This window comes from Phycodurus eques, chromosome 1 (genome assembly GCF_024500275.1).
Source record: "Phycodurus eques isolate BA_2022a chromosome 1, UOR_Pequ_1.1, whole genome shotgun sequence".
Taxonomy (NCBI): Eukaryota; Metazoa; Chordata; class Actinopteri; order Syngnathiformes; family Syngnathidae; genus Phycodurus; species Phycodurus eques.
In genome coordinates this window covers 18,371,441-18,395,088 of record NC_084525.1, presented here as the reverse complement: position 1 = coordinate 18,395,088, position 23,648 = coordinate 18,371,441, and the positions used below count along the sequence as shown (strand labels likewise).

General features: G+C 40.3%; 1 protein-coding gene across 1 annotated transcript; it reads left to right on the top strand.

Moving 5' to 3' along the window:
- The first annotated feature begins 4,495 nt into the window (after nt 1-4,495).
- exosc10 (exosome component 10) lies at nt 4,496-23,337 on the top strand. The gene is made up of 25 exons (XM_061681512.1): nt 4,496-4,679; nt 6,894-7,030; nt 7,791-7,914; nt 7,988-8,092; nt 8,173-8,332; nt 8,480-8,588; nt 8,667-8,742; nt 11,918-12,028; nt 12,117-12,260; nt 15,386-15,576; nt 15,652-15,808; nt 15,949-16,097; nt 16,218-16,268; nt 16,399-16,510; nt 16,585-16,632; nt 16,736-16,811; nt 17,986-18,092; nt 18,176-18,268; nt 18,359-18,427; nt 18,517-18,622; nt 20,717-20,790; nt 21,327-21,504; nt 21,591-21,655; nt 21,732-21,808; nt 21,887-23,337. The coding sequence occupies exons 1-25, from the start codon at nt 4,533-4,535 to the stop codon at nt 21,915-21,917; spliced, it is 2,697 nt and encodes an 898-aa protein (XP_061537496.1). The 5' UTR covers nt 4,496-4,532; the 3' UTR covers nt 21,918-23,337.
- The last annotated feature ends 311 nt before the right edge of the window (nt 23,338-23,648 follow it).

Genomic DNA, 23,648 nt, shown 5'->3' with positions numbered 1-23,648 from the left:
ACAGAATACAATGATTTGCAAATCATGTTTAACCTATATTTAATTGAATACACTAAAAAGACAAGATATTTAATGTTCAAAGTGATTAACTTTATTGTTTTTAGCAAAATAGCATTAACTTAGAATTTTATGGCTGCACCACTGTTCCAAAAAAGCTGGGACAGGGTCATGTTTACCCCTTTGTTACATCACCTTTTCTTTTAACAACATTCAATAAACGTTTGGGAACTGAGGACACTAATTGTTGAAGCTTTGTAGGTGGAATTCTTTCCCATTCTCGCTTTGATGTACAGCTTCAGCTGTTCAACAGTCCGGGGTCTCCGTTGTCGTATTTTACGCTTCATAATGCGCCACACATTTTCAATGGGAGACAGGTCTGGACTGCAGGCAGGCCAGTCTCGTACCCGCACTCTTTTACTACGAAGCCATGCTGTTGTAACATGTGCAGAATGTGGTTTGGCATTGTCTTGCTTTGCATAGTAGAGTTTCAAGTTGCGTTTACGGCTGTAGCGCCGAACTGTATTTACTGACATTGGTTTTCTGAAGTGTTCCTGAGCCTATGCGGTGATATCCTTTACACATTGATGTCGGTTTTAGATGCTGTGCCGCCTGAGGGATCGAAGGGCACGGGCAGTCAATGTTGGTTTTTGGCCTTACCGCTTAGGGAAATCACTACATGAGTGATTTCCCCAGATTCGTTGAACCTTTTGATGATATTATGGACTGTAGATGATGAAAACCTTAAATTCCTTGCAATTGTACGTTGAGGAACATTGTCCTTAAACTGTTTGACTATTTACTCACGCACTTGTTCACAAAGAGGTGAACCTCCCCCCCATCTTTGCTTGTGAATGACTGAGCAATTCAGGGAAGCTCCTTTTATACCCAATCATGGCACCCACCTGTTCCCAATTAGCCTGTTCACCTGTGGGATGTTCCAAACAGGTGTTTGATGAGCATCCCACAACTTCGTCAGTCTTTTTTGCCACCTGTCCCAGCTTTTTTGGAACGTGTTGCAGCCATAAAATTCTAAGTTAATGATTATTTGCTCAAAACAATAAAGTTTATCAGTTTGAACATTAAATATCTTGTTTCTGTAGTGTATTCAATTAAATATAGGTTAAACATGATTCGCAAATCATTGTATTCTGTTTTATTTATGTTTAACACAACGTCCCAACTTCATTGGAATTAGGGGTTGTATAATATACATACGTGGTTAGGCAGGCTACGCAGATGTAATGAGATGACCATCCCAAACATGTATCACATATGTACGAAATAAAAACAAAGAAGTTATTTTTAGGTGTAGGGCAAGGGTTGTGTCTTAATGGGTTAAGGTTAGGATTAGTTTAGGTCAGGATTGGTTTAGGTTAGTGTTAATTGGAAACATATTAACGTTGCCACACTTAACTCCGACTCTCGCGTAAATACATTGAATGCCGAGTTTCCCTAACAGCACAGGAGAATGCACTGCAGATAACAGTGAATTTGCTCACGTAGCCTCGTGACTTGGTTATGTCTCTGTGGCTAACGCGTGCTTACGTGTCCACACGAGGTAGTCGGCAGTTTGAAGCCATTTCATTCTCCCAGCTCCCACACAGTCGCGCGCACACAACTTTGGAAGACAGGCAGTCATTGGTTGACTGTCAGCTTTTTGGGTACTGGCCTTTAAGACAACATATGACTTGAGCATTATTGCGTAAGTTTTTTTTTTGGTGCAAAACTCATACTGTACTGTAGATAAATACCGTAAATACAACCATTATTGCAGTCAATAATTGCCCTCCCTGGAGATGCTTAACACAGCCTTCACTGCAGCCACTTTCACTTGCTGCTTATTTGTGGGTCATGCTGCATTCACTTTTCTCAGTAAGTCTTCAGTAAGTGAAAAACATGCTCTATTGGGTTGTGATCAGATCACTGACATGGGCATTGGAGAATACTCCATTTCGTTATCTCTTTATCTGTGTCTGCACGGTGAACCACCGTCCTATCAGATGTCACATCATCAATAAACACCAGTGAGCCTCTTGCAAATAGCAAGTAACAGGCTGACATTGCCCATGCTATAATACTGACATCCAGTGAGATCACTGGGATCCAGACTTTGGTCTGCCATTGACTGCAAGTGATTTTCATACAAATATATATTTTTTATTTTTTTTACAATTTAAAACTGTTCCCATATGTCTTCATAAAAATATAAAGAATTACACCACACAACATCCACTTGAGGTGGCATGGTGGACGACTGGTTTGCACATCCGCCTCACAGTTCTGAGGACGCTGGTTCAAATCCGGCCTCGCCTGTGTGAACATTTGCATGTTCTCCCCGTGCCTGCGTTGGTGTTCTCCGGGTGCTCCTGTTTCCTACCACATCCCAAAAATATGCATGGTAGGTTAATTGAAGACTCTAAATTGCCTGTATGTGTGAATGTGAGTGTGAATGGTTGTTTATACGTGCCCTGCGATTGGCTGGCAACCAGTTCAGGGTGTACCACGCCTCTCGCCCGAAGTTAGCTGGGATAGGCTCCAGCATGCCCGCGACCCTAGTGAGGATAAGCGGTGTAGAAAATGGATGGATGGATGGAACATCCACCTGTCACAAATATCAGGTGACTTCTCCAACCCATCCATTTAACCATATGCCGCCTCCCCAACACCCTCACTAAATGCGAGCCCCCCTCAAGGCATCAAATTGCATTAGCACATGCAGGATTTCATCACCAAGCCACTGAATTACACCTGTCAATTAATGTCGCGGTGTGACACATGCCATTGGCAAAGGCATACCCCACACTGCAGCTCCTTTTGGCTATGACATGATAGTGCTTGGCTGCTACTTCAATGTGGTTATTTTGTATTGGAACTTTGTCCAACCTACCTCCCAAGTCATTCGTCTTTTTTTTAACATATGTCACTTAACTCCACTGTTTCATAAAAGTGGGGCAGAAGTGCAGAACGGCTCACTTACAGACCCATTTTTTAAAATAGCCAGATAACTAAAGATTTACTTGGTTGTTTCACACTTGATGGGTGGGCAGGCACTCCAGGGACATTTTTTTTGTGTACAAAACATTAAAAAGTCAATTTTCAATTATACTGTATGTCCCCTTTAACCCGTAGTCTTGCAAGTGTACAGTTTCATTAAAGCCGAGATTTGCTGGAGTCCACGTAGTAAGCACTAAAATAACAAAATGACATGGAAAGCTACTGTGAAATATTGATTCAGGCAGTGTTACAGAGATGCTTTTAAGATAATAAGGAGTAGAGGACCCTGTGGAGGGATCAATGAGGAGAGGAAGTGAGGAAAAGAGTGCTTTCTCCCCACACACCACAGATCATCCATAATGAGCTAGTGTGTCGATACTTAGCAATGGCTCTTCACCTTCTTGTATTGACCACTGCATCACGAAACGGAAACTTTCTTTTGCAGCATAGACACCAGGAAATGGCTAAGTATTGTGCATAATAGGTAAACCCTCTTTCTACATACATGTATTGCTGAATGGCATCTTTTGTTGATTTGCTCTCCTAGGCATAGCAGCTGAGTTGTGTATCGCCTCTCATCAGAGAGGATGCTGGGAGTGATTCGCATCTATTCATTTTCCATAGCGCTTGTCCCAATGGTGGGCGATACATTTTGGACCTAGGCCTTCAGTGGAGACTTAAATCTCCCCGTGCCTGCGTGGGTTTTCTCCGGGCACTCCGGTTTCCTCCCACATCCCAAAAACATGCATGGTAGGTTAATTGACAACTCTAAATTACCCGTAGTTGTGAATGTGTCCTAATCCACACCTTACCACCATTATCATGTTGCAATTTTACAATATAATCTACAAAAAGTAAATGCAACAATGAGTGGCACTACAAAGAGATAGAGAGAGCCATTTCATGTATTTGGGATGAATACCATTATTACTAAAGCAAGAAACTTTGCTTTAGTAAGCAGGGCCACCAGAGAAAGCATTGCTGGCCCTGAATTTTCACCACTGCATTCACATCAGTAGATAATTAGGAGACGTTTGAGTACCCGCAAACACACGCAAATTCCACACAGGAGTTGAGATTTGAACCCAGGACCTCAGAACTGCGAGGCAGACGTGCGAACTACCAGTTCAGCGCGGCCATGAGTGAATAGCAGCAGATAGCAAATGTCAATACTGCCTCCCTGCGGGTCCAGCATTTTGGTGCAGTCAAAGGTGCTTCTGCACTGTAGTGCTTCCTCAATGAACAGAAACAGCCGATGCACTGCAAAACATAACAAATAACGAAGATTTATGTGGGAAATATGTAAATAAAAAAACAAAAACATATTTTACTGCTGATACACACGTTAAGTACGATTCATTCTAATAAAGTACTATTCATTGATGATCATTTGACACAATGTCCGTGCATTGAAATGCAGTTACGGTTTCCTGCCTCCGCACGCCACGTCGCTAGATAGCGCTGGCACCAGATTTACGTCCGTGTTATTGGTGGCGTAGAAGAAGACAACGTGGAAGCCGTTGCCCAGTGTGTCTCATATGTACCATAAGTTGCACTCGGCGATGGATTCTTTAAAACAAAACGACACCGCAAACAGTTGCTCACAAGGCGCTAACCTCGACGCCCAAGACGGAGAAGACAAACAGTTCTGTCCCGGTTATAAAGACGTCGATGCCTTCGTTAAAGTAAGTGGTTTTTTTTGGGGGGGGGGGGGGGGGTTACGTGTTGAGACTTAGCAACGTGGATGCACGTTAGCCCGTTTATGTTTCACTCTAATTTCAATAAATCTTTTGATTACTACTGTCTTAAAATCTCTACATCAGTCGTTGTCATCCAGGGACAACGCCTGTGTTGCGTTCCAATTTTGTAGAAGTTAAGAACAATTTCAAAAATAGATATTGTTAAAAAAATAGCAATTGAAAACATATATCTTGGGGAAAAAAAGAGAACTCTAACAAGATCGCCTTGACGAGTTCAGAGGATGAACATGACAACTGTGCACGAAAATGAATATTGTAAAATTGAACATCAGAACTGCACAAAATGGGACTTGTAAATTTTACTTAATATCCTGGCACTGATCTCATTATTATTATTATTTTTAAGGAAAAACCTTACCTAACTAACAGTTTCGTATGGGAACACACAGTTTCAACCGAGTAATAACGTTTCTGATGCATGCCTGTCAAAATAATGTTTTCCAAATAAAAAGCAAGTCTGACCTGGGATGCATATTAAATATTTCACTGGTATATAGGAGTGTTTAAAGTTACTACTACTACTTCTTTTCCTTTCGGCTTGTCCCGTTAGGGGTCGTCACAGCGTGTCATCCTTTTCCATGTAAGCCTTTCTCCTGCATCCTCCTCTCTAACACCAACTGCCCTTGTCTTCCCTCACTACATCCATCAACCTTCAATAAGGTCCTCTTCTAGCTCTATTGCCTGGCAGCTCCATCCTCATCATCCTTCTACCAATGTACTCACTATCTCTCCTCTGAGTGTGTCCAAACCATCAAAGTCTGATCTCTCTAAATTCGTCCCCAAAACATCTAACATTAGGTGTCCCTCTGATGAGCTCATTTCTAATTTTATCCAACCTGGTCACTCCTAGAGCGAACCTCAACATCTTCATTTCCGCCACCTCCAGCTCTGCTTCCTGTTGTCTCTTCAGTGACCACTGTCTCTAATCCATACTGTCTTATATGTCCATACTGTCTCACTGTCTTATAAACTTTGCCCTTCATCCTAGCAGAGACTCTTCTGTCACATAACACACCTAGCACCTTCCTCTATCTGTTCCAACCTGCTTGGACCCATTTCTTCACTTCCTTACCACAGTCACCATTGCTCTGGACTGGAAGTATTTAAAGTCCTCCACACTTGCTCTCTCTTCTCCCTGTATGCACATATATTCTGTCTGTATTCTGCTAATCTTCATTCCTCTCCTTTACAGTGCATGCCTCCATCTTTCTAACTGTTCCTCTACCGACTCCCTGCTTTCACTGCAGATCACAATGTCATCAGCAAACATCATGGTGCACGGGGAATCCTCTCTAACCTCATCTGTCAGCCTATCCATCACCACTGCAATCAGGAAGGGGCTCAGGGCTGATCCCTGATGCAGTCCCACCTCCACTTTAAATTCCTCACCACTTTTCTGCTGCTCTCATACATGTCCTGTATTATTCTAACATACTTCTCTGCCACTCATGACTTCCGCATGCAGTTTAAAGTTACTACTTCCGTTTTGGTATATTTTCGCACATCTCCCCGTACCTGCGTGGGTTTTCTCGGGGCACTCCGGTTTCCTCCCAGATCCCAAAAACACGCATGGTAGGTTAATTGACAACTCTAAATTAGCCATAGGTGTGAATGTGAGTGCAAATGGTTGTTTGTTTATATGTGCCCTGCGATTGGCTGGCAACCAGTTCAGGGTGTACCCCGCCGCCTGCCCGATGATAGCTGGGACAGGCTCCAGCACGCCCGTGACCCTAGTGAGGAGATGTGGCTCAGAAAATGGATGTATTGATGGTGATGTTGTGATGACTGCGGGAAAACCAACAATGATGACTGCCAAAAAACAAACAAAAAAACCTACATAAAATAAGTGGAGTATATTTTGTCCTGCAAAAAGGCTCAATCGTTGCCACGATGCATTTTATTTACTGTATTTACACCAGACTTGTAACTGTTCAATTATTCTCCGTACAATCCATTTGGTTGTTTGCTCAAGGGTAAAGTATTTCTTGTTCTACATAATCATAGTTGTTGCCGCATCATTTCCATGTACCCTTGTATCACTCTCTTTTTCAAGATCCTGGGGCAAAAGCATCCTTGAGTGTCTAAAGTGACATAATCTTGAGCATGTTTTTAAATGTGAGCGATATCTCCTCTGTGCAGTATGGGTTGGGTTCAGTGTTGTTGGCCACCAAAGCATCTAGCGGCTTGCCTCAAACTGGGGACGAGTTTGATTTCTATCGCAGCTTCCCTGGTTTCCAGGAGTTCTGTGAAGTTCAAGGAGATAGGCTCTTGCTCTGGTGAGTTTAACAAGCATTATGATGTTTCCTTTTAGGCAATAAACACAGAACAGATATCTGCCATATAGTAGAATAAAAATAATGCTTTGCAACATGCTATTTTGATGTACCAAAATTCAACAGTGAGACCAATTCCTTTATTTTCTATAAACGTGAGAGATGTCAACATTTTAGCTTGTTTTTCCCCAGGCATTCACATCTGCATTTGACATAAACTTAGAAGGGAGATGTTTTCACGTTTCTGGTAAAATGGTGAGCAAAGGCATTGAAACAGGTAGACTTAAAATAGAGTTGTGTTAATCAGACTTAACAGTTTTAGTTGCTTGCAACAACTGTCTGTCCCACATTGAGATCACCAAAAAAATTTGCATTCTTTGTCATGCTTTTCCAGGCTTTCACTACTGACTCTTTCAGTTGCTTGTTTTGGGGGCTTACCCCTTCCATCTCCTCTTTAGCGGGTGAAATGCATGCTCTATAGAGTTTAATCTGGAGCTATACTTGGATGCAAAAGTATGGTTGTCAAATGATGCAGTTACTGCTAGTAAATGATTTTGTCTTATTCCCTCCAATCTACTGTATTTTAAGTCCATCTGTTCCAATGCTTTTGCATACCTAATAAGTTAGTATCAGATCCATATGTAAATACGTGGAAACTATAGATGAACTCCTGATCTCTTGCCTCATGTCCATCTTTTGATGTCAACCCCAAATTAGTAATTTTGGAAGGGAGCATATATCCTGACAAGTTTCTCTGTGTTAGCATGAGTCAAATCATGCAACATCACAGCTGCCGATCTCGTATGAGAGACCGCGATAAACTCACCGGGCTTGAGGAGAGGTTTGACTTGGTCGTGGACGCCAACGATGTTATCCTGGAGAAAGTGGTATGTGCTGCAACTTTTCTGTGACACAGATTGCTTTGAAAATGCTTGATGCCAATTTACGTCCAATTCCCAGGGGATTCTTCTGGATGAGGCTGATGGTGTGAACAGGAGCCAGCAGCCTGTCATGCCCGCAGGCTTTCAGCCTCCCAAGATTGTTGTTTCCAGCTGGAATCGCAAGGTTGGCTGATTATCCTCTCGTTTTCCGGATCCGAAGTCTTTGCCTCTCACCTGAGCTAAAACGATGCTTGTTTTGATCAGGGTTCGAGCTCAGGGGGTCGCTCCGAGACGTTCAGACTGCTCCAAGCCAAGAATATCCAAAGGCCTCAGCTGAAATTCAAAGAAAAAGTTGACAACAGCAACACACCGTTTATTCCCAAGATTTTTATTAAGCCCAATGCACTGAAACCACTTCCTTCATGTAAGATGGTGTTGACATTATTGGTATAATCCTCTGAGAGATATTAGGGGAAATTTGTTTTTCTTGTGGCGTAGAATCTGTTACAATCTTTCAGACTCTTAGCATTTCTGTCAATTTCTATTGATCCTTTTACTGTCTTGAGAACAGATTTTGCCATTAAACAAATCCGTAAAGAGAGACCGGAAGATCTTGATGTCCCAGCGGCGTTGGCCGACTTTATTCACCAGCAGCGAACACAAGAACACATCGAAGAGATGTAAGGACTTAACCATCATGGGATGTTTTTCGCTGTTGCTTTTTTTTCCTCAGTCTCTTCATCTTTTCCCGATTATAGGTTTGTGCACCCTTACCAGTTTGAATTGGATCATCTTACAGTACCAGACAGCCTTCTGTCCAAGACGGACCCGAAGGTACCTTGTAATAGTAGTAGGGCTAACAGCTATTGAATATTTGAGTATCCTAGTAGAACTACGGAAATGTTTTAGCAAATAATCGACTATTCAGATGAATTATATTTTTGCTTGGTTAAAGAGCAATTATGAGTACACATGGGGGAGAAAAAAAAACAATTTCACTTAATAATGAACGACCAATGGGTTTTTCTTCGTAAGATTATTAAATATTTCTTAAATGCAAACTGTGCAGCAAATTGTTTGCTGGTCAATTCACATTTTCAGTGAGACAATTTCAAACAAATATACATTTCATTTTCAACTTAGCATTTCTTGTATAAAAAACCAAGGCATTAATTAAAAACAGCATAAACAGCCTTTGCGTTGTGCACCTTAACTTGAGCAGCTAGCATTTTAGCATGTGAAATAGCCATGAACCTACTGTATTATGTTGACCAAGGGAAAACCGGGTCCATCGTTTGTCGTCAACATAAGGGGTCTTTGAGCATTATCATTAAACAAAACATAACCATAAAGAAATGAATGATGGTTGTTGTTCAGTCATATTTAAAAAAAACAATATTTCTAAAATTCTGCCAGAGTATGTAAACTTATGAGCACAACTGTGCATACAGTATATGCAGTCATACATACGTACCCCTGTCATATTGGAATGCAAGTGTAGGCTACACCTTTTTTCATAACCTCTAGATGGCGGCATATTAGAATGAAAGTGTACACCTTTCTCATAACCGCTGGGTGGTGGTGACATTGGAATGAAAGTGTACAGCTTATTCATAACCTCTAGATGGCGGCATACATTTATAAAATGTAAAAGTTTTTTTTCCATTCCCCCCCATATCTATGTATAATGCGCACTATTGACTTTTGACAATTATGGGGGGGTGCGCATTATACACGAGAAATTACGGTAACTAATATGACAAGGACCCTCAATGAAGTCACGTTCTCTGTGGTTGTTACCATCACCTGGCCACAAATTCGACAGTCGTAATTTACAGAAACCTTAGCCCTCCGCAGCGCTAACGTAACATCCATTAACGTTGATTTTATCTTGTCTCTGGTTTTCCACTGCAGAGAATACTGCAGTGAGATCTAACAGTGCACACATAGCTTCACTGAATACCAAGTAGGCAGTAATATCACAACATGAAACTGCATACTAATGGGCAATACACTCCTATACAAATTACACAATGGCACAACATGAACCAATACTTTCATAGTAATCTATAGCTTGGAACTATGATAAACAATCTTAGTTGTTGGCCGACTATGGCTGCAGGCATCACGTAATTGAACATTCATGGCCAAGCTTAGGGCAAACTGGATGTGCCAAATGAGTAAAATGCATTTTTTTGTCACCTTTATCATCCCTTTGGTGTTTGCATATCTGGAAATAACAATTTAATCAAAATTACAAATGAAAATCAGACAATGCTTTTGAATTGTCATTCCACAGAATTAAAAAAAAAACAAAAAAACTCATGCCTGGACAAAAATGATGGTACTTTGAACTTAATATTTTGTTGCAAAACCTTTTGAGGCAATCACTGCATTTAAAAGATTTTTGTAACTTACAATGAGACCTGCACCTCTCAGTAGGTGTTTTGGCCCACTGTTTATGAGCAAACTGCTCCACTTGTCTCAGGTTTGAAGGGTGCTTTCTCCAGATTGCTTGTTTCAGCTACTTGCACAGATATTCAATAGGATTTAGATCAGGGCTCTTAGAAGGCCACTTCAGTATAGTCCAGGGTTTTGGTCTTAGCCATTCTTGTTTTTTTTTATCTGTGTTTTGGATCATTATCCATTTGCAAGACCCTTGACCTGCAACCTTGATAGTCTTGAGATTTCATTGTACCCTGCACAGATTCAAGACACCCTGTGCCAGATGTAGCAAATCAGCCCCGGAACATAAAAGAGCCTCCTCCATGTTTCACAGTAGGGACAGTGTTTTATTCTTGGTATGCTTCATGTTTGTGTCTATGAACATAGAGCTGATGTGCCTTGCCACAAAGTTCCAGTTTTGTCTCATCTGTCCATAGGACATTCCCCCAGAAGCTTTTTGGCTTCTCAACGTGCAGTTTGGCAAATTTCAGTCTCACTTTTTTATGATTTATTTTCAACAGTGGTGTCCTCCTTGGTTGTCTCTCATGAAGTCCACTTTGGCTCAAACAAAGACAGATCATGCGATCTGACACTAATCTACCTTGTGTAATGTCTCCACAGACGAACGAAAAACACAAAAACAATACTAGAGAGCACGTAACCGAGGCGTCCACACGGGTAGTCGCCATCTTGAATCTTTCCTCCTTCAGCCACATCCAGGGAGGTTGGCTACTGCCCTATGAATCTTACATTTCAGAATAATATATGGAACTGTAGTCACAGGAACATCAAGCTGTTTTGGAGCTTATAGCCTTAATGTGCTTGTGTATAAATTTAATTCTAATTTCTTGAAGCAACTCTCTCCTTCTCTGGTCCATGTTTACTGTGGTACACACCATGTCACCAAACAGCACAGTGAGTACTTGTCACCCTTTAAATAGGCCGATTGACTTATTACAAGTTTGAAGACACCTGTGATGCTAATTAGAGGACACGCTGAGTTTGAACATGTCCCTATGGTCAAATTATTTTCAATCTTTTCTAGTTGTACCATCATTTTTGACAAGGCCTGTTTCATGAGTTTGTTTTATAAAATAATTCAGTTGAACCACAATGCAAAAGCAACGTCTGATTTCCAGTGGTTAATTTTCATCAATTTTTTTATTATTACTTTTGTCAGCTTCAAGTTAGATCTGTGACCACTGTGGGTTTTTATTTCAAAAACAGAAGGGTGCCAACAATTCTGTCCACTTGTGGATGTGTTATATAAAAAATACTAGCTAAAAATGTCTGTCAGTATTTTGATATGAGATTGAACCCATATTGCCCACTCCTCGTGGTCAGCTTTAGTTAATGAGAGGTCTTAAATTTGATGGCAGTGGCCTTATTTAGATGTCTTACATTTAGCTTCCTTAAACCTACAGCTCGCTTATAGAGCCTGACGGTTGGTGAACACACATTTGTTTAAAATTCCACTTGTGTGGATGGGGGAAATACTATATATTATTATTTTATTATAAGCGTGTGTCCGTCTGATCTCAACTATGTCTGTCTACATTTGTAGATGTACAAACCAATAGAAGAGACAAGCTGCTCCTTTATTGAAACACTGGAGGATCTGGTTGCTCTGAACGAGAAGCTAAACGAAATGTCCGAATTTGCAGTGGACCTCGAGGTACATACACATTCGGAATTGTTGACATTCATCAAGGGCTAGTAGAGCTGCTGGTTTGCAGACTGACATATTCCAAACTCCATGACAGCACCATTCATACAGGAGCTTCCTGGGAGTCACCTCTCTAATGCAGATCTCCACCAGAGAGCAAGACTTCATCATTGACACCTTGGAGCTCCGCAGTGAGATGTACATCCTGAACGAGGCCTTCACTAACCCCTCTGCAGTCAAAGTAATGCAACTGTTGTGCTAATTGTATTTTATGGTCTTATGTTTGCAATTTTACTTATCAAAAAGGGACAATTCATTCGGGCTGGCTGATATGGCTGAAAATTGTATCACGATAAGTATTTAATATCAGTCAATATTGATAATTTGCTATTTTTTATTTTTTAACCTATTCAAAATAAGGACCTAGAGAAAATAGTCTGAATTTAGGTCATTTTATTTTAAAATGTTACCTTTTAAAAAGAGGCCGCAATTATTATCCCTGATTTATGTTTTTATGTATTTATTTAAATAGTCCATTTGGTATCTCAAGACCAGTGCAGTTCTAGAGGACACTAGATCCCCCCAGAACTCCACCAGCTCCAGTGTCCTGCAGGACTGGGTTTGTCCTGACAATTAATTGTAATACTTTTTTACATCAGGTAAATCTACAATTAAATATGTAGATTTCAGAGGACTTTTGTTTTGAAATACAACGCCAAATCTGTATGGACCTTATTTTGGTGGAGTCCTGAGGGGGTCTAGTGTCGCCCAGAACTTGAGTGGTTTTACAATTCCTTAGATTATTTTTAATAGTTTTTTTTAAATCCGCTACAATTGCAGTCATGTATGAAGATTTCAAAAAAACTATTTTTTTAAATGCAACTTTAGATCCGAATTGAGCTTCCTGGGTGCATTCCTGGTACAGTCTATTTTCTTCCAGAAGTGGACTGGTTGCCTGATAACAGAGATTGGCAAATAATTATTGTCAATCCAAAGCATTGATGTCAATGTATTATTTTTTAGGCTTCCATTTTGAAGGTGGCTCCAGCACATTGGCGGCATGTTACCGTAATGCATATTATGAACAACTGGCTTGACAGTCAGATGTTGATGCCTGTGGTTTAACACTGCTGTTCTCTAAAGGATCAGAGTGGCTGAGATGGTAAAATAAATTAGTTGCATTGCCAAACTTTGTAGAAAAGATAATCCTGCATAGTTTACAGACAGCAACAGTTGTCTGATTGTTGTCTGACTCCAAATATCCAGAATACTGCCAAGCTAGTGATGTTACCTTCCCTCTCTGTCAACAATTTCATCCGGCTGTTGCACTTGATGTTTTCCCCGTTTCAGTGCACTACGTTCTTTTTTTAATCACTACTGTGCATGTTATTCAACAGGTTATTTCTACTAGGGGTGTCCCGATCTGATCTTTGCTATAGGAAATCAGTCTGACGACAGCAAAAAAAAAATAACATCTATCAGATTGGACTGGATCTAAAATCTCTGATTTTACCACTCTTATACAAGCAGTCTATTCCATCCTCCGCTCCAGCACTTTTATCCAATAGTGCCCGGATAGCATGCAGATACCACGTGATTACAACAGGTTACTAAAGTGCTAACTTAGTAGCCAGGAGTAAAAGTGAATGTTGCTTGCTTAAAGTGGTTTATTAACACTCCAGTTGACGTTCACTGTAAAACTCACATCCATCCATCCATTTTATTTCCCTGCTTATCCTCACTAGGGTCGTGGGTTGCCGGAGACTATCCCAGCTATCTTCGGGCGGGAGGCGGGTTATACCCTGAACCGGTCGCCAGGCAATCACAGGGCACATAGAAACAAACAACCTTTCACACTCACATTCACACCTAAGGGCAATTTTCTTCAATCAACCTACCACGCATGTTTTTGGCATGTCGGAGGAAATCGGAGTGCCCGGAGAAAACCCACGCAGGCACGGGGAGAACGTGCAAACTACACACAGGTGGGGCCGGGATTTGAACCCCGGTCCTCAGAACTGTGAGGCAGATGTGCTAACCAGTCGTCCACCGTTCCAGTTAAACTCACGTAATGAAAGAATTGATGTCCACCCTAGTTTCATTTTCATAATCCTCGTAGATGGCAGCAGATTTTTGGCAAGAATGACTCTTTACATTTTCCCATTCATCCTTTCTTCATTAATGTGAAGTTTACCAGTTCCATTTGCTGAAAAACAGCCCCACACCATCATGTTCCCACCTCCGAACTTCACTGTGTTTTTAGGGTGCAGTGCCATATCCTCCAAACGTGGTGTGCATTATGGCATCCAAACGGTTCAATTTTGCTCTTATCAGACCAGACTATAGTCTCCCAGTATTTAACTGGCTTGTCCAAATGTTGTTCAGCAAACTTTAAACGTGCTTTGACATGCTTGGGTCTTGCGTGGTGAGTGTGCATACGGGCCATGGCGGGGGAGAACATTACTCACTCTTTTCCTTGTGACAGTACCTGCTAATTCCAAGGTCTTTTGAAGCTCTCCACAGGTGGTCCTTGGCTCTTAGACAACTCTTCTGATTATTCTTTGCACTCCTCTGTCAGAAATCTTGTGAGGAGCACCTGATCGAGGCTAATTTATTGTGGTATGATTGGCTTTCCACTTACGTATTATGGCCCCAACCGTGCTCACTAAAACATTCAGAAGCTTTGATATGCGCCTGGAACCAATGCCATCGTTATGTTTTGCAACAGTTAGTTTTCGATGGTCTTGAGACAGCTCTTTGCTCTTTCCCATCATGAGATGTCTTGACTCACACCTTGGCAATGTGACCTTTTTGTAGGTCATCAATTAGGACTGAACCAGCTGATATTCATTTGGACTGACAAGGGGCTGGATTGCTGTTTGATTTGATAGATTTTAGGTTGTTTTCCATGCCTTTTTGCAACTCCCTTTTTTCATGTGTTCAATACATTTTCCCTGAGCCATTTCACATTATTATACACAACTTAATTTCTGAACTAATTTATTCTACTTTCTTTCTATGTATGGATTAATTGGATTGTTCCCAACATCTGGTGAAATTTTCATGTCAATAGCACCTTTGGTAATATATTTAGTGAGAAAAATGGTGACGTGTTAAACACTTATTTCAGCCGGTGTACATGTCAGCCACAGCAGCCAGGTAGTCACTGACTACTGAAATATCCTGAAAATGATTCATTGGTAAAAGTGGAAACCTCCCTATTTCTTAGTTTTCTTTGAGGGCTGTGTGCAGAAGTCATGGTTTAAATGGTGTGTGTAGCATGTGTATGTTTATTGAATGCAACCTCATTAGTATGAATGTATGCAGTTATAAGTAAACTGATTCTGTCTTCGGTATGGCCGTCAGGTGTTTCACGGAGCAGACTCGGACATCGAGTGGCTCCAGAGGGACTTTGGCTTGTATGTGGTCAACTTGTTTGACACACACCAGGCCAGTCGAGCGTTAAACCAAGCCAGACATTCACTCGACCACCTGCTCAAGCACTACTGCAGTGTGGATTCAGACAAACGCTATCAGCTTGCTGACTGGAGGATCCGGTATAATGTGATTTTCAGTTTGATTTTCTTCTGTGGAAGTTTCAGGAAGGTCATACCACTAACTTGCCTCCATAGGCCCCTGCCAGATGAGATGACACTCTATGCCCGCAGCGACACCCATTATCTCCTTTACATCTACGACTGTATGAAGGCGCAGCTCTTAGACTTCAACCACGGCCAGCCTGGTCTGCTACAGAGTGTCTGGAACAGGAGCAAAGACATTTCCCTGAAGGTTTGTACAACTTTGATTTGTTGCTCCAAAAAGGTTGAAATGCCACTCCAACATTGTCTTCTCTACTCCTTGTCTTCTTTCTCTAATACTTTACATTTCCAACATTCACAAAGCTCACTTGTGTTCAATCTCCCACACAGAAATATGTGAAGCCAATATTCACAGAGGAATCCTATCTGGAGGTGCAGAGGAAGCAGAAAAGGTCTTTTAACACACAGCAGCTCACTGCCTTCAGACTACTGTTTGCCTGGAGGGACAAGCTTGCACGGCAGGAAGATGAAAGCACTGGGTAGGGTGTTTGGAAATGGATCACAACTGTTTCAGACAGGTTTTCACAGCCCACGTGTTCAGTGAAATTCTTAATGTATTGTTCTCAACACAGTTGTTTTTTTTTTTTTTTTTTTTTTAGGTATGTCTTGCCTACCCACATGATGATCAAGATATCTGAGGAGCTGCCCAAGTAAGTTGACTGCCTCCCTGACTCTCTCCCTCTTGAACAGTGATTCATTTGTTAAGTCAATTCTCACCACTTTGTGTCCGATTTTTGTTTTATTCGTAAACTCAGCACAGTTTTTGTTTTATCTACTCAGAGAGCCTCAAGGCATCATTGCCTGCTGTAACCCCATCCCCCCGCTGGTGAGGCAGCAGGTCAATGAGCTCCATTTGTTAGTGCAGGAAGCTAGAGAAATGCCTCTCCTCAAGGTAATAAACTCTCTGCCCCATGAACTATTGCCCTGTTTGTCTTATTTGTCACCACTTTGGGTTTCTGTACTCAGGCTGAAATTGCAATGCAAAAAACAAAAGGACTCACGCCCATAAAGAAGGTGAGAAACCTGTCAGTCAAAATAGACCTATTTGCCCGTAATGGATGGAACATGGATGGAACATCTCAAATGTTGATTTATGATTTTTTTGCTCATTTTTCAGCCAGAGGTTACATTGTTTGGTCCTCATGATACATCCAGGGTCCCTGAGTGCACCGAACCTCACTTTTCTGCTGATGGTGAGATAGACTGTATATACTGCATAGATCATTTTACACTTGAGACTATGTGAGTCCCGGGATTCACATGTAACGGAAACATTGAGTCCCAAACGGGAACAATGAGTCCCTGCAACTTATCATCACGGAATACAGATGCAGTAATCCTCCACTATATCACGGTTTTTACTTCTTGGTCCCGCTATACTGCAGATTTTTGTTACAGTTGTTACTCCATTTTTTTATACTGTTTGTACAGTTATTCATTGCTCTTGCTCTCTCAATATATTGTGTTTAGGCCTGTCACAATAGCAAATCTTTTTAAATTATATATTTTCACCAAAAAACGACACGAGGTCACGACAAACGATGGTATCGTTGATGATTTTAATGCTACTGATACAATGTTTTTTTGCCGCACCATTCAGAAATTAGGGCGCAAATGCATCCAAATTAGTCACACTCTAGAGGCCTGTCTCGTAAAAAAAAAAAAAAAATCTTACGCCGGGTTTCTAGCACCTCGACGGAGTACTAAGCCACAGCTCTGCCGTCCTAAGACACAGACTGATCGTACTTTGTGTTGGTGCTAATTTTTGTGCATACCAGACGTGGGATGCATATCAAACAAGATCTCTATACTGTACGTGTTTAAAAAAAATAGTAATATAATCCCCAGTTTCTGTCCACGGGAACAAGCTAGAGTACCTGTAGAAAACACGCAAGCACTGGGAAACATGAAAACTCCACACAGGACGGTCTGAGCAGAGATTCAATCCCTAGACTGTAAGGCAAATGTGCTAACCGCTGCCACTGTGCTGCCTTAACAGAGAAAAGAACAGGTTTTGGAGACAACGGTACCTTAATTTCAAACAAGGGAGATGAGCCAAAAAAAGGCAAGCCAATGTGGACAAACTTGTCCTGAAAGGCCAAATTTCACAGATTTTTGTTTTCATTAAATACCTATGTTTATGTAGACATGGCTTAATTTCATTTACCACCGTTAAAAAAATTCTTAGCTCTGCAAGTGCCTCCATAATGACCAACATTAAAATATAGTAGTGTTGAAGGCTTGTTTATTAAAAATGAGACCATGGTTATATTCTTTAAAAGTATATTTAATATTATTGAAAGCCACTGTAGCAATATGCAGTTCAAACATTAACATCAAACATGAATTCCTTTTCTCCCCCCTCAGAACTTCCTGTGAAACAAGGAGTGTTTTTCTCTGATGATGACCACAAGTCCGACGATGTTCAAGAAATAAGTGGTCTTGTGGCATGTGCCAAAATTACACTATTTGAGGTGACAGTAAATTTTACTTAAAATGTTTTAATTTGCAGTTAGGGCAGCTGGCTTGACGAGTATTTTCCTTTTCTGTTTTGAAGGAGCCAGAAACAAAAGAAATCAAAAAGTCCCATTCTGTGGCTCAAATGAAAGCCAGACGAATCATCGAGTCTTTTGAAAACCCTTTCAGGATGGTAAGAGTTGACTAGACACTGTCCCTGCAGAATGATTTGTGTTTTATTTAAACAGACACACAATATTTCCATGTTCTTTTGGGATTACAGTACTTGCCTTCGAGTGGTGTGCATGTCAACGAGAATGCAAAGTTTGACCCTTCTTCAAAGATATTTGAGGTACAGTAAAGAGTTCCGTACATGCAGCAATATTTTGAACCAAGTGAGAATTAAAACCACAAATTTAACCAGACTGTCTCATTTTTCAGATTAGTAAACGATGGAAACTTCAGACTATGGAACAGCAGCAGAGGGAGCTGGAGTCAACGAAAAAAGCCAAGGAGGAAGCAAAGCAACAAGCAAAGAAAGCAGCAGGTAATGTGGTGGACAACGCAGGGTTCCCATGGGTGCTTCAAAGTGCTTGAATTTCAGATAATCTCACCAATTTACCTGTTATGGAAACAAATTGGAATCAAATGTGATCATAACCTGTACTGTACATATACAGCATATAAACATGATCACATGGTAAATACACAGGCTCAGCTGCTGGGCGGGCAAGGCAAGAAGAAAAACAAATGGGAAAAATATATAAAGTAAGCATAAAGTAAAAGTGGCACAGTGAACTAGTTAACCTGAGTGGAAAACTTGACCACTATTACAAATGTGTATTTCCTGACATTTTGTTTGTTCATACCAAAGTTCAAAACTTTTCAAAATATTCCATCACATCGACATGCATAATTTATCCATAAATGATTGATAAAGCACACAACTGACATTGATTCATTACAGTAAACCAAAATCAAAAAGTCCCTTGCCAAGACGATGTAGGCCTGGACGATCAAGATATTTCGTTCTGACAATTGGCCCATTAAAAAAGGATCCTAAGTTTGGGAATGGCAGATCTCAGATCATGTTTCTTCTTGGGACACAGTAAAACACAAAAATCAACAAGTATATATTTTTTTAGGAATACATTTACCACAGCTCTGAAGCTATCTTGAAAATCTTTGAATGAGACCTTGAGGAAAAGTGTACTTATTGTGTAAAGTCCAAAATGACACACATTATCTGCATTTTTTTTCACAATTTAAAACCGTTCCCATGTGTCTTAATAAAAGGTTTCTGATGTTCAACAGTGAAATTAGACAACGGATTAGAATTAAATTACACGTAATATTCACTTTTAACACTGGTTGAAATTACTTCCTTTTAGGGGGGTCTGTCTCATCCAAAAAAGCCACTGCTCACCCCGCCCCTTGTACGGCCAATGTCGAGAATGGCTTCCATTATAATGATGGATGGGTGGAGCTAAGGCGACCAAGCGAGGCCTACTACAACCCCCGAGTGAGAAGGAAAAATATGAGCGCCCATAAAGATTAGGTTGTAGTTTCAGTTGTTGGGGAGCACTTCATCCCCAAACTGGCGAATTTCACTTGTCAGTCTGTGCAGTACATGCTGTGCTTGCAGTGGACATAACTCAACCACAAATCCCACCGCCCCCACCTTGGCAGTGTAGCGAACATTTTAGTATGTTCTGGCTATTAGACGCTAACCCTGTTAGCTAGCGCAAATCTGTGTGATCACTGCAGCTTTTGACTTTGACATTATAGTGCCTTAGTGTAGTCCTTCGGATCTTCGCCCAGCCTAGCTGCCAAGTCATGAGCGGTGAAACTCTGTGGGGGTGCTATTATGTAAATTAGCTGCGTTTAAGTTGCTCACAGTTCAACGTGCATGCTTATGACACTTTTGGGAAATTGGCAGATTACAAAACAAAATGACTGTACTTGAATGTGTAGTTGCACACTTGATGGTAGACAGGCACTCCAACAACTATTTGTAAATAGTAAATGTCTGCTATTCACACGGCAGTTGGGACTGAGCCCTGCCACGAATGGCAGTAATAATAATTGATCCCTCCCTAAATATTTGAAAAATGTCCTATATTAATAGTTACAACCACAAATTCACCAGAAACTATGATCCTCGAGTGTTTTAATATAATTTGAAACGATTCTTACATTACCATTAAATATAAATGGCTTACAGATGATTTGATACCAAAACAATCTACCGGAAGTGCACATGTACTTGCACATGTAGTGAAGACTCTCTGTAACTTTGACTAACAACCCAGGCTAAACTTATCTCATCCCCAACATACAAAGAGCTCAGTCGCTCAGTGGAGATGTATCAATTCCACATGCTTTCCTGACACCATTTAATACATTCACAGCTTTGGCACCATCTTGTAGAATCTTAGTGTGTTACAGAGCACAAAAACAGTGAATATGTGAGTTTTTCAGCAAACAGCCGAGAATAGGTTCCACAGCACGCAAATAGGAGAATTCACGAACCATGAATATGCAGGGCTTCACTGCACCAGCAAATAAAATGTCAATCTTCCATGTGTCTCCTTTAATATTCATCATAATCCAAATTGCATTTTATTGTTGATTCCATCAGAGGAAAGACATAAGGCTAAAGAAAGCTACAAAGAGTCCCTACAGAACGTGGCCACCATTCGCCAACAAACTGCTGTGAGTACTTTTCTCTCTTGTTCTTTATTTAGCTCCACTGAACGGATAGGTTTCACGGTCGGTGTCACGGTTTGGGACATTTTCTAAAGCGCTCTGTCATTTTCCTGGTATATACTTTAGGAAGGTTTATCTTCCTGTCTAAAAGCTAACTCCCTGGCTGCTGTACATCTGAATTAATGTGCATCAAGTTATTTTTTATTTTTTTGCCTTGGGTCCACCTTCAGTCTGTAGTGCACTGAACACCCTGACTCTCCATTACTGTGTGAGCACTGATCCATCAATCATTTGGACAAACACAGTTGTGCTCTGTGAGGTTCTGGGGGATCGTAGGTGTAAATGGACTACCTGCTGAAGAATCATTCACAAAACCTATGTAATGGGAAAAACTGCACTGAGGAACACTGTGTGTAATGATTTTCGTATGGTCATATGTTAGGAGTGTATTATGTACGCTGTACAGACCAGTTGGTTTTACAAGTACATTGTATCTCATACATACTGTAGTGATTATAATAGCGGTTCACCTATTTGATCAGGAATGTGCAAAAGCGGATGGAAAGAAACGCGAGAGGGTCCCCAGTGAGGCTGGACCATCAACTCCCAAGCTGAGTAAGAAACTGAAATCTGCAGAGAAGAGCCTTAAGACCGAAACTCCTCCTCAAGAAAGCTTCAAGGCTTTCGACTACAGTCAGTCAGATCTCAAAGTGTTTTCAGGTATGGTGTTGTTCTACCTAAAAGAAAGTTACTACAGCATTAGGCTACTCAATATATACTTTACCACTGTCTGGTGTTTTTTCCAGATACTAAATCAAAGGACAATTCACAGTTTGATCCAAACAGGCAAACCCATGATGCTAAGAAAAAGGTATGGTTGTTTAAAGTAGATAATGTACCCGCTTGTTCGTGCTTAGTTGTTTTTTTTGGGTTTTTTTCTCTTACAGAAAATGGCAGCCGGTAAAAAGGGTAATTCAGGGGCTGGAAATAGAAGTATGTCATACCTAGCCGGAAGCTCAAACAGGTGAATAAATTCAATATTATGAATAATAGCTTTTTCCCCCCTCATCACTAAACCATTATTTCATCTTATTCTTTACAGAGGGTTTCGCCACAACTGGCCCAAAAGATAAATATTTCTTTTCAAGCCCATGGCCTTTTATCATTTTTAAAATTTCAATAATTCAGGTTTTTTTTTTTGTTTTTTTTTCTCCTCTTCCATCTGTGGACATATTTTCCCTGTAAATATGCAGAACAGAAGTGCACTATTAAATATGGTGTTAATAAAAATTGATTGGGTGTCACTTTGTTACAAAAATATATATTTCAACTTTTAGAAAGACTGATGCAACAGCTGAGAACTCAAAGGTGTGAGAGTGTCCCCGAACTCTGAGAATTGGTTTTATGGAGAAGGACAGTGCTCCTTGCCACACAGCTAGGTCGATCAAGAAGTGGGTGAAGGACCGCCAAATCCAAACCTCGTCATGGCCATCTCAACCTCCAGATGCAAGCCAAACTGAAAACTTCTGGAATGTGATCAAGAGGGAGCTGGATGGTTACAAGCCATCAAACAAAGATGAGCTGCTTTAATACTTGTGCCAGGAATGGCAACGAGTGACCCAAGAACATGCCAAGGCCCATAAAAGGTGTGGTAGCAAATTAGTTATTCCACAAAATATTGATTTCTGAACGCTTCCCAAGTTAAAACGCTAGTAATGTGAACATATTCTATCCTTATTTTAGGTGTAAACTGGACCTTGTTGGTTTGTTGACCATTTTCCTTTTCTGCAAATCAATACTCTTAATGACAATATTTGTGTTTGTAATTTGGAAGTTGTCAGTAGTTGATAGACGAAAACAAAAATGTTAATTTTGCTTTAACATGGCTGTAAATGGCAAAATCAGAGAAAGTGGTAATAAATACCACCTTGTACCTATTAACCCCATACCAGTGTGAGACTTTGCTTTCACTCTTTTGTCCAGTTTAGTTAGTCTGGAGAGTGTGCCTTTTGACCGGTCAAAAGTTTTACAACATGCCATTCCAGGTATTTATTTATTTAAATTTTGAAAAAATAAAATTCTGAAAAATAATTGACGTACATTTCAGAAAGGCATAGTCTCCAGACATTAACTTTTAACTGAACAAAATGGTGAAACAAACACAACCTACAAGTGCCACACAGTTACAGTATGAGAACTTCCATAAGAGTTTGGAAGAGGTTTCTGAAGAATATTTTATATTATAATATTTTATTCTTCAGATAATGCCACAAGTGTGTTCAACTGTTAGTGTTATATTTGCCCAATGTGGCTACTTTGAATCAAGGGTTTGGAATGAATATTTGTTTGAAAATGTATTCCATGAAAAATTCATTCCATGATTTATTTTGTAATAAGAATAGTTTGTTGTGTGCTTTCATTTCAGAGTAAAATAAGAAATTGAACTGCATAAAATACAATTTAAAAAAAAAAAGCTGGAAAAATTGGGGTGTTCTGAAACTTTTGACTGGTGGTGGTATGTAATATGTAACAAACAATTTTTTAATGTATTTACGTGACATCATGTTTGATCAGTTTTTTATTTGTGTAAATAAAAATAATGATCTATGGTTTTAATCTGCTTTCTTAGATGAAACATCCTGTTGATGCATTCATTAAACAAAACAAATGTAATCAAATATAATTCGTGATATTACTTTGAGAACGCAATAGAAAGTTACACTACTATATTTTCAACAGGGTAACTTGTAATTACAACCAACTACATTTACAAAGTAAATGTATTTATTTATTATTTAATTATCCAAACTGCCTCTTTCGTCCTCCCTTTTAGAAATGCTCATCTGCAAGATCTCCATTCGCCA

Excerpts from the sequence above, each read along its gene's own strand:
- exosc10 (XM_061681512.1), top strand. The coding sequence starts at position 4,533 with ATGTACCATAAGTTGCACTCGGCGATGGATTCTTTAAAACAAAACGAC. Across the intron at positions 4,680-6,893 it reads ACGTCGATGCCTTCGTTAAA|TATGGGTTGGGTTCAGTGTT; the intron begins GTAAGTGGTTTT and ends TCCTCTGTGCAG. Across the intron at positions 20,791-21,326 it reads CCATTCGCCAACAAACTGCT|GAATGTGCAAAAGCGGATGG; the intron begins GTGAGTACTTTT and ends CTATTTGATCAG.